Below are 11,446 nucleotides of genomic sequence, written 5' to 3' on the forward strand. Positions count from 1 at the left end.
CGGGGAAATGTGAACACACCATCCATTAACTCACTGCAGAATACCAAACCGTATTAATGTTCAGTTAAATGCCACTGACTGTGCTAAGTAGTTCTTCCAATTAGCCAAAATAAGTAGTTTCCCATTAGGCTTATTTAGACACTTTTTTCATTGGCTATTATAACACAAGATTGCACTCAGGTGAAAATGATCCATACCACTAAAGCATATCTGGAGCTCTGTAGCATGAAACAACTACAAGTTTTGATCCTCTACCTGGATGGGATGTCAACCCATCAACCTCTAACAATTGACTGAAAATACTGCTTCCAGTGTTGCAATAGGTGACAGAGATTCTATAAGTTTTTTGCAATCTGATCTGTTTCAATCTGTTCTGAATTTTCGGTGGCTTCTGTCCACCTTCATCAGAGCTGCGATCTTAAGGTTCATTATTGCCTGTGCTGCAAGCCCTATTGATTTTTTAAATCAACAGTAAGCAAGCGCGAAGGAGCCGTTTCCTCTCGCTGATGGCAGCACTTTCCAAAGTTGAGTGCAACAACTCCAAGAAAAGCCTCTTGTAGTAGTTGATCATACCACATTTGAGAATCTGGGTGTCCCTTGAGTGGAAGTTGTGATCCATGGACTCAGCATGCTGTTTAATTGTTGATTCACTGTTGGTCGTGGGGCCTGGATCGTGCTTGGCCCTGCGTGGGCTGCACATTGAGTCAGAACATTGGGACAGCAAGTGCCTTTGGAGTTCGAGCAAAATAATTCCTTTGCAAGTAAATGAGAGATAAGTTTTCATGACCTTGACGATCATCATTGCAGTACGAGTAGGGATACCCCCTTCCCTCCACTTTTTTGGGAAAAATTAATTTTAAAAAAGACTTGCCAGCCAAAAATTATTGAAAGTATCATCAACTTCAAAAGAATTCTAAAATGAACTCTCCCGACTGCTAAGTCATCACCCAGAAAACATGTCATGTCAGTTTTCTCCAGAAGTCTTCCTAATTTTCTCTTCTCTGCAGGATTGTTACATCAACCATTGACCACTTGCAATCATCATGTTCAAAAAGCAACTTAAAAAATGACAAAAAATTGTTTCTCTTAAAGGTATCCCAAAAATAGTGCACCAAATGACATTAGAGCATGTCAAGATTGTCAAAATTTTCAAGGGGAGGATGCCCCCAGATCCCCACACAAGGATGGGCCTGCAACCAATCAGCACGTGCCACCAGCCCTTGTGTTCGATCACTATAAAATGTGTTCCTAAAGGCTTTGTAATAACCAAATGGTTCCATAAATGGGATAGAACATGATAAAGTGAGACAGGGCTGGCAATTTTAAGACTGTTGGGGTCTAAATGTAAAATGACTGGCAGTTTGAAAGTTTTAATCTACCAGTGCCATAGAAATTTTAAAATCTTATAAGTGTTTTAATATAGATCATCTGAGGCAAGCCTAAGAGCCAAGCTCCTGATTGCAGTAAGTTAACCTGGTTTTAACCTGCAATCCAATGGAAACCATTTCCTGGTCCGCAGTCAACTTGAAAAAGAACACATGACCTTGCTGAGCTCTAAACCCAAGCCCACGATACGGCCACGTGATACTGGTCAGCAGATACCTTGTTTTGATAGGTGTCAATAATAGACCATAACATGGATGTCTGCCATGCTGCACAATGCTGTTGTCGTGGGGCACACGTACCCACGATCCATGCTGCTAGCCATGTTGAAAAAAGAGTTAGGGTTAGGGTTAGAGCTGCATGGTTTTCCATTTCTATGCATGCATGTGGTTCTGCTCCTATAGTTCTGGTGCTCCTCCTGGCAGCCCTTCGGACTGCCTGAGCTCCACTAAAAAAGCAAACAAGATTTGTATGGAAGAAAGGTGCTGCATGGCAAGCATAATAATCCTTTAAATTTCAAATTACCATAAAATGACCATTTCAGTGGTCTCAAACTGGCAACTCTACTTCTTTTCTGGCACCCATTTTGTTCCACAACCATTTTATGTGATTGCCAAAGCCACCTGGACAGGGCTTATTTAGTATTGAATATACATGCATCTGTATTCTCATGCAACAATGTTGGGCAGGGTTAACAGAGGAGAGGCAGGGTTAACAGTTCCACTACAAGACACAAGCCAATCTCTCATCACAATGTTTTATTCACAAAGGTTGCATCTAATCAGCAATAAGTCTGGAATTGAAATTGTCACACAACAGCTGATCTTGAACATCTAATGACAGTGAAGAAGAGTGAAGTAGGTCTGTTTTACTGGCTGATTGATTCTACAAGAAAAAAAGAATGATATATTTTCTAATAAGATCCTCTGGCATTGACAATCAGTATTATGTTGTAATATCCAAATGACAAAACATGAAAACAAGACCATAGGTAAAATATTTAACGAAGAGGGAGTGATATACTTTTGAGCAGAAATCCAGCTGTATTTTTACAGAGCTTAGCTGATAGGAATGAACTATTATTTTAAGACTTCAACTGCTATTAATACTAACTTGCTTCCCCAGCTTGCTTGCCACCTTCCCATTTTACAGACTTCATGAGGGATTCTTCACGCTTTAATGCTTCCACTCGCAAATCTGGCTTCAGACATCTCCGGACCAGCCTTGCACAGATGGATGAGAAGTTGAGATAACTATAGAGATGAGGAAATCGAAACTCATGGGTTACTAAGGCGTCAAATACATCAGTGGTTATCAAAAGAATGTACAGTGTAACATAAAGAAAAAATGATCGAGCTGACCAGAAATATACACTGTAGAGTAAAGGGAGATATTACGATTAATATACAATTCTTCATTTTGTGTAGTGAAGAAATCTTTTGCAGTTCCAAGAAAAGTGGAGAAAAGTTGTACGATACTAATTTTCACTAAAAGACAGGAATGTTTACACTTGTTTCCATAGACTGATGCAAACATTGAACAAAACTTAGAAGAATAATTTTGAAATTTTGTGTATTAAGTACATGTAGTTTTGAATTCTACCAAACAAACTTGAGTGTTTGCATTAACCCAACATTACTAATCAAACCAAATTGAATATTCAATTAATCAAACTAAATCAAACTTAATCGAACCCAACCACACTTTTGGGTTTGATTGAGTTCAGTAATCGAACACAATCAAACCCTCTCACAAAAAATTTTAGCAATCGAACGCAATCAAACATTCAAATATGTTCAACTGGGCTTGATTGAGTTTATATAGTTTGATTGAGTTTGATAAGGTTTGGCTGTGTTGAATTTGAGCCTGGATAGCATGGTAATTGAAACAACAATGGTGGACTAAAACCAAGGGCAAATTCATGGGGGAATGGGAGGAGGCACTGCCATAAAATGGAATGGAACTATAGTGAAGTAAGAATAACTTCCTATTATGCGTTTTATGCAATTTTACAGTCGGTTTATTTTTTCATTTGTGAAATCAATGCAGTTTCCATGCCCAAAGGTTTGTAAAATGTTAATTTGTAGCTGTTCAAATATCCGGTGGTATTTAGGGTGAATTTCAGATTTTTTGATTGCGTTCAACTGAGTTCGATTGGGTTTGATTAGTTCGGAAATCAAACGTATATGAACTCTCTCACACAATTCTTTTGGTTCCATTGTGTTCGATTATCAAACTAATCAAACACAATTGCTCAGTCAAGTTCTACTAAGTTCAATTAACGAACAGTTCAATTAGAAACATTGGACATTAATCAGTGTTATCACAAGCAGTGTGACATCTTTACACAACCTCACACAAAACAGCAAGTTAATATCAGCAAGTGTTTATATATGATCAAAATATGATAACCTGATGTATAGAATGATATTGATATCAAAGTGATATGAGGGAACTTAGTACGACCTAGGAAGTTTTATCATAAGATCCCACACCTTGGGAAATTATAAAAATTGCCAACACATGATATCCAATTCCCCTGGGGGTCTACCCAATGAAAACCAGTGAAGAATGACAGAAATTTTTGATCGATTATGAAATTTTGGTCGCTGGAAGTAAATGCAGGAAACAGTTTCCAAAATCTCGTTTGTAACGTGCTAAGTTACAGGAGTTCAAACTTTTGTTAGCTGACGTACAACCCTTGTGACTCCAGAAGCCATATCACGTATATTCACATGGAGTTTCACATGATATAGATTCGTCATTCTTCCGATCGAATTAAAAGTGTTTCATAGACCTAAATATGTCATAAAACTGTGCAATAAGGAAAATAAAGAAGCGAATTTTCTAACCTTAGCCCGGCTTGCCTCCAATACGACACCATCTTGGATTTCGTACCTTCAAAAAAGCCTGCTCGCCGAAAGTTAACCTCTGGGAAAGATATCGCGGGCTCGACATTTGCCGGCGAATGTGGAACATGCGCCTTATCGCGGAGAGAAATGGAAGTTCTTCTGCAATGGCAAGCCAGCAAGTGACGGAAGGTAAGTGAGCTGCAAAGTGTTTAGATCTTTGTCAAAGCTCTTGAAAAATTGTTTGATTATGGGCTTTGCATATCTTTTTCTGTTTTGCAGATCTGAAGGCATTTGAACGAAGGCTTACGGAGTATGTGTCATGTTTAGGTCCACAAACCGGAAGATGGAGACGTAAGTTTCAAGCATGTTTGTCACTTGATTTAAAATAAAATCATTCCATTGATAATTGAATTAAGCAAAACATACGCGAGACTCAAACCGATCCTTGGCATTTCTGTGGGTATTTTAATAACATTTTTTATGATATGTTAAGCTTAAATGCGTACATTTGAGAGATGAACTCGCACCTGTTTGATTGTTTATAACAAATATTTCAGATATAAGCTTGAGGTAAAGTGGAAGCTTAGTGAGCTCAATATCTGGATCTAACATTAATCTAACATAATTTTATTTAATTTTCGCAGTTATCCTTGTTATATCATCAGTTGCTACTGCTGCAGGTGCCTGGGGATTAATAACAGATAATCAACATGTAAGTTTTTTTGAAGCGTGAAAATCAACGCTTAAATGTACCAAGTTCAAATCATACTGAGACTTGGGTAGCAAAGTTTCTATCTATCTATCTATCTAAGAACATGCACGTCACATCAACATGATGCAGTGGCTAAATCACGTCCTATATATGCACAGAAGGCATGACTAGAACCACCTGCTACTGACAGAAATTAAATCACAAGACGTACAAATGTACATAAACAAGTATCAGTCCTGTAGCAAAGCTATATTGCTTTGTCACAAGTAAATGGTGGCATCTTTACACAGGTTTTTCTCCATGTGTTCTCAAGAAAGTGGGACAACATATCTGTGGAACAAAAGTGGAACAAAATAACTGCCAAACTCTTGCCAGACCCCCCACTCAACTTAGTCTTTAATTCCATATGCTTTTATTAACCCAGTAAAGTTAAGTGATGCCAGGAATGATACACCCACATTTGTGTTCAATCCTGTAGACTGTCATTCTATTTAGACAGTCTGGATAGACAAAAATATTGACCTGATTGCAGTGACTAAATGGTTAGGGCGTTGAAATTTGGATGACCCTGGTTGTTCTGAAAGAGAGATTAAGGCAGGGGGGTGGACCCTCAAGCCTTAAGATTTGAAATTTCTTAAGTGACAGTTTTTCAATGGCGTATCCATAGAAACCACAATCATTACCGTTAAATCCTAGGGCTTGCGTACTCCAATACATTATAAGTGGAGGGGAGGATTGAAAACTTTTTGAGGACCCTAGGTCCTATAATTTTTTTGTCAAGGGGAGTGAGAGACTCCTCCTCCCAACAAGACTCTCTAATTTGGCACAGATTTGTTATGAATATTATGATATACATACATAAATTCCACATGGCAATTTCATTTTGTGAAATGTAGCTTTGTTTATAATATATATTATTATATGGCTGTGTCTCACAAGGACTGGGAACTACCAAATTCACGAATTTGATTGGCTGAAATCGATATTGACCACGGTCTAGATTTTCCCATCTAGACCGGCATCTAGACCAGTTTCATTTTGCATTGAAAAAGTAGCAAACTAAAATACGAAAATGCTCACTGTTTTCTTTTATCTTCTTCTCAATTATTTATGGAAGTGCCAAAAAGTCTGATGACAGAAAAAAAAGGTAAAGAGGACGAGCAAATTTTGGCAGGTTTAAGTTAAGCTCATCTCCGTTTGCAAGCAAACTGTCAGCAAACCAGTTACATTAAACGAATTAAAGTTTTCTTCTTTGCCACATATTAAACATCTTATTAACCGAGCTAAGTCAGTCTGTATGGGAGAATCTTGACCTCGGTCATGTGTACAGACCGAATGCAGTGAGGTCTGTACTCACAACCTCGGTCAAGATTCTCCCATGCAGACCTCCTGCTCAGTTAATAAGAGCTAAATAATAAATACATTTTCATATCTTGTAGTCTCTTGGTTAAATTGATATGTATTTATTCGCAGCATTCTTCACTACTGCAGTATCTATGGCATCACAAGTTGTTTACAGTTAGTTGCTGTAATTTATTCATTCTATTTATGCTTGGAATTCATAGAAGAGTTATGGCCCCACAGATGTATCCTTTACTGATACTTAACAAACAAAGTGTGTGTTTATAAATAAATAATAATTAGCAATTATTGGACAAAGGGTAGCAAAATATCATGATTTGTCGGTGGTGAGCAGAACAGTAAAGCCGAAGGCTGACGCGAATAATTGATCTGCGAGACACTGACAAATCACAATACTTTGCAATATAAACCAAGTTCAATAACTGTTTTCATTCGATCACCAAGATTTTTTGATACTTGATATACTCTCTGACCGCTCAGGGAAGCAATCTGCAATTTTTCACACAAGAGCATTGTTAGGATTATGCAGTATTACACATGCCCAGCCCATTATTTATAGGCAGCTATTTGCAGGTCACGTGGTGGGCTCTCGGCCAATGAGAAGGAAAAAAATTGCATCGATTGATAGTACAAATTGTCTGTGTAAAGCTAAATGTCTGCAGTAAAAATATTGCCAGCATAATTTATCACATTAATTTTCTTTTATTGTAGTGCAAGATAAAGATAAATGTTATTTGTTGTACGTATCTTTAACTCAGTTAAAAGAATTTTAGCAAGAACAAGAGTAGTTTTAGAGGATTACAACATGTCCTGTGATGAGGTAAGATCTTTTGATATCAAAGGCTTTTCTGAGCAGTTATTATATGAGAGGTAAAACACTTTCATTACCTAACTTCTCCCCTTCATCTGGCTGTTACTATGCTACTTTGGGCTCAGGGTTGGTACTGTGGTGAGAGCACTCACCTCCCACCAATGTGGCCCGGGTTCGATTCTGGACCGGCATCTTATGTGGGTTGAGCTTGTTGTTGGTTCTCATCTTACTTGGAGGGTTTTCTCTGGGTACCCTGGGTCTCCTCCCTCCAGAAAAACCAACATTTCCAAATTCCAATTCAATCAGGATAGAGGACCTGCATGAAATCTGCTAGGGCTGATGTGGCTTCCACTTTAAATACTATAATTTAAGAGAATTTGGAATGAAGATGTGTCAAGCATTCTTGGATCACTGATTTTCTATATTCTTGTCCTAGCTTAATACCCTTTTGGATCTGATGGCCCCTTTATGTTGTGTCTTGTTTCACTAACTAATCTCAACCAGACCAACAATCAAGCCGGGCTTACACCGTATTCATTTTGCATCTGGCACTCCTAAATTTGGCATATATGCTGATAATTTAGGGTTCTCTGTGCTTAATTTACGTGGCAAAATAGTTTCAAATATTTGCAGAGTTCATTTCTGGATAATGGTATGACAGTTCATAATTTGACACTTTTTCTTTCTATTTGCAGAAGGGGAGACTAATTCTAAGACCAAGACCAACATAACATATGCTTTTAAAATACATATGAAATGATTTGTTTCTGATTTCTAAGGGTAAACCTAATCTTTCAAATCACTCAGACCAGTTCTAAATAATTCATAATTTTCAGCTCCTCAAGACTAGATGTTTCATTTTCTGTTCAAAACTTGGTCCCTGTTTTTACAGTTAGAGGAATAAGTTTACGAAGCAATGTAGTGGATATGCCTGAATGTTTATGTTTTTCTAATTTGTACATTGATGCGCTGGAACTTTGTGGGTGCGGTGTAGGAAATAAGCATTGAACTGCATGATGTTAGGGGCTGCTTTCGATAATCTTGGCATGAACTTTGTGCTTTAGAAAATGGGCAAAGTGTGTCCACTGGATAATATAAAGTAGTGTTAGACTTCTGTGGATGTTAGTAAATGAAGAAAATGAAATATTCATTTCATATGTATTTTAAATATTGTAAATCTACGTTTAGAAAACATTGTAATGTATAGTTAAACATTATGTTATAAATCAACTGTGGTGTACAGCATCCATATATATGAAAAACAAAAAATACAAAACTTAGAGAAAAACTTGGGAACAGTACTATTAAACATCTAATAGCTAGCTAAGTTAGATAATTTGAAGATTTTTTGAGTGTTATTGAAGGTAAAATATTCAAACAGCAAGATCTATTTAACTTTTAAAACACCATGCAGACCACATACATCACAAATAATTTGTCATATTTGAAAAACTTTCTAGGGAAAGAAGTATGTCAAGCTCTGTTTATGAGAAGCAAGGCAATTTTGGGACAATCGAACACAATGAGAATTACTTGTCTTACGAGCAGCTTAAGGTTACTTCAAACCTTCGCGGGTGTCCTCCAGAAAAAAATTCGTATGCGTGCTGTTTTGAAGGAAACCCCACAAACTATATATCAATAGAAAGTTTATAAAATGTAGAATTCGATAAAATTATATTCTTTTTTGCCGACTACTTTCCTAAGGCAGCAGAAGCCGTTAACACCAGAACGACAGACTGAAATTCCAGCAAATTAATCGGGTATCAAATGTGATCGTTGATGTAAAATAACTGTGCAGTGTTTATCGCAAAGCATCAATCTCTCAAAGTGTGTCAGCATTTTCTTTCATTTCTATTGGTTATCTTTTTATAGATCTGTCAAGTTCCACTATCGAAAAATTCGTGTGACATGTTGCGTTAGAAACCGCCACGAGAAAAGTAATTGAAATAAAGGAATTTGCCGACAAATTTTTGTTCCGTATCTATCAGTGAATGTTCTGGCCAAATTTCAAGGAAAACCGTGGATTCTACATACACTATTAATTCATTTAAAGAGGAAGGATTATCTCGAAAAACGAGTGCAAGTTTTCGCCTTCTAAAGATTTATAAACATGTCACGCCTTCTCAGAGGGATATGTCAACTCAAAATGCCACCAGCCAATGAAATAACAGAACCCCTAGCGTTCACAGTAAGGAAAGTTGAGCTTCTCGGTAAAGCGATAGTGTTACAGTCACGTTTTAGGCATATACGTTTTAGGCCGGTGGTCAACAATAAAGGGCAAAACGGAGAAAATCAATGTGCAACAAAACAAAAAGAAACTGAGGAGCAATTGCTGAAACGTGATTACAAAAAGGCACTCATGACGGACATGAAATCTCAAATTGAAAGTATTTGATATAGGATCTCTGGATTAAGCTGTTTGCCGTGAAAAGGTCACTGAGGAGTCCATGCCTTTTGGGGATTATGACACCTTGACGGTTTATTAACTTCTATTAAAAAACCTCTTTTTCCCAATAACTCGCACGCATTTTAATCTTTTATGTTCATTTTTTTTGGAAATGCTACTTTGAATAATGAACTTTAATTTGGATGGAAAAAAGAAATTTGGAAAAAGTAGCCCCGTGAAGGTTTGGAGTAACCTTAAGCTATACTAGCCTCCAAACACTTAATAGTATGTGAAGAAAGAAAACTTACATGTTCTAGTACCAGCAGATTTATTTCTGGGGATAACCCTGTGATGGACAAGCATCTCATTCAGGGGATAGAAATACTCCTTGTCGCTTCATGTTGTGGAAACTGGGATAAGCCCTGGTGGTATTTTACAAATTTCTTCAATAAAACTTGCTCTCAAGCAACAATATATAACTTTTGTTTCCTCGTGTTATTTTACATTTTACCAGTAATGCTGAAAGTGCTGAATTTCCTGTACAAAATCTTTCCTGTGTTGTGGCAGAGTCATCTGATTCATACTGTCATATACACTTCAGGGATCTGCTTAACATCTCTGTTGGGTTGTTGCTTGGTTAGTAAATTTTGCATGTATGTAATCATCACAGACAAATCCCAGGGTCCTTCAGTATGCTTTTTGAGGACCTGTTCGTGTAAAATTCTGACAAGGGCCATGACATTAAAAGAGCAACATGGAGGGAGATGAAATTGTGACAATTCCGTTCTGACCACTAACTGATATTGTTCTCGGTAGCCCCGAGTTCAACTTCTCAGCTGCGCTTGTAAATAGCCAACTGGTCTGCCTCCCGCCAGTTGGGATTCTTAACCTAGTTATATTTATTTGAATATTTATTTATCATTGTTTATTTGCATTAGTCCTTAAAAGCCCTAATGGGGAGTGCCCAATTAAGAACACTTTTTTTTTTACACACAATCAAAGAGACTTTGGTTGAAATTCTGACAGCCTAGTGTGAATCTTGTAAAATAATTATCTGTGACATGAAAAGATTTGAAATTCAGACAGGACCTGCATAATCCCTCATAGTTTAACAGTTTATACCCTAACAGGACCTTTTTTGGCAACGGGGGAGGCAGTGGATACTTGATAAGAGACAGTCCTGTCTTTTCAGCATTTTGAAAAGACCTGTTAGTAGGCCAAAAAGTGAATTACTGCAGCTGCATTCTCAGAGCCCAGTGACTATCTTGATATGCAGTATTGGGGTTCATTTAACCATTCCAAGCATAGAGGTGCCTCATCAGGAGCCCTTCACTAGGACCGTGCAACTCCCATACTAAACCTATATATGTCACCACATTTTTACAGACCGGTCTATTCTTAGACTTCTTTTCCTACAAAATAGGTCAGTGCAGTCTATAGGGGTGCACATCAGTAAAGAAAAAAATGGCAGCCTTAGGTGGACATGTTGACTTGATCTTATAGTGAAACTATGATGTCAGTTAAAAATTAAGCCCGTACTAGTGATTGGTCACTGAGGTTCCTGCTGGTGTTTTAATTTGCGGTAAATTCAAACTAAAAATAGATTGATCTGTGAAAACACTGTGACAGGAATACGGGGTAGTTTCACGCTGATGGGCTCCTGGCCCCGTTAATGCTTCCCACCACCCTACCCCCTACCTGAGAGTCAGTGTTGTCACACCCATACCAGGGAAGACAGCAGCAAAAACATATTGTGCTTTTGTTGTCGTTGTTTTCTTTTTAACGGAAACTTCTAAAGGAACTTTAAATAGCAGCCAAAGGTTTTAGTGTAAAAATGTGGCAAGATTTTTCATCGTTCTAGGCCGTTTTAACCTCGTTCCCAGGGCCTTTTCCCTGCCCTGGGAACTTCTCCCAGTGACTGGGAGACTGGCAATAGTGGG

General features: G+C 37.7%; 2 protein-coding genes across 3 annotated transcripts; one reads left to right on the forward strand and one right to left on the reverse strand.

Annotated features, from left to right (window-relative positions):
* Positions 1-1,325: 1,325 nt before the first annotated feature.
* Positions 1,326-4,293, reverse strand: LOC145465440 (ATP synthase F(1) complex subunit epsilon, mitochondrial-like). The gene is made up of 3 exons (XM_081449219.1): positions 4,236-4,293; positions 2,497-2,636; positions 1,326-2,268 (listed from the first exon to the last, which is right to left on the reverse strand). The coding sequence occupies exons 1-3, from the start codon at positions 4,265-4,267 to the stop codon at positions 2,252-2,254; spliced, it is 189 nt and encodes a 62-aa protein (XP_081305345.1). The 5' UTR covers positions 4,268-4,293; the 3' UTR covers positions 1,326-2,251.
* LOC145465438 (nuclear envelope phosphatase-regulatory subunit 1-like) lies at positions 4,292-11,438 on the forward strand. Of its 2 annotated transcripts, XM_081449217.1 has the most exons (6): positions 4,298-4,424; positions 4,515-4,586; positions 4,880-4,947; positions 6,421-6,533; positions 7,075-7,129; positions 7,816-11,438. In XM_081449217.1, the coding sequence occupies exons 1-6, from the start codon at positions 4,352-4,354 to the stop codon at positions 7,849-7,851; spliced, it is 417 nt and encodes a 138-aa protein (XP_081305343.1). In that variant the 5' UTR covers positions 4,298-4,351; the 3' UTR covers positions 7,852-11,438. The 2 variants fall into 2 exon arrangements, with proteins under 2 accessions (XP_081305342.1, XP_081305343.1); XM_081449216.1 differs by lacking the exon at positions 7,816-11,438 and having other exon boundaries at positions 4,292-4,424; positions 7,075-7,804.
* Positions 11,439-11,446: the final 8 nt, after the last annotated feature.

The sequence above is a fragment of the Orbicella franksi genome, chromosome 13 (genome assembly GCF_964199315.1).
Source record: "Orbicella franksi chromosome 13, jaOrbFran1.1, whole genome shotgun sequence".
Classification (NCBI taxonomy): domain Eukaryota; kingdom Metazoa; phylum Cnidaria; class Anthozoa; order Scleractinia; family Merulinidae; genus Orbicella; species Orbicella franksi.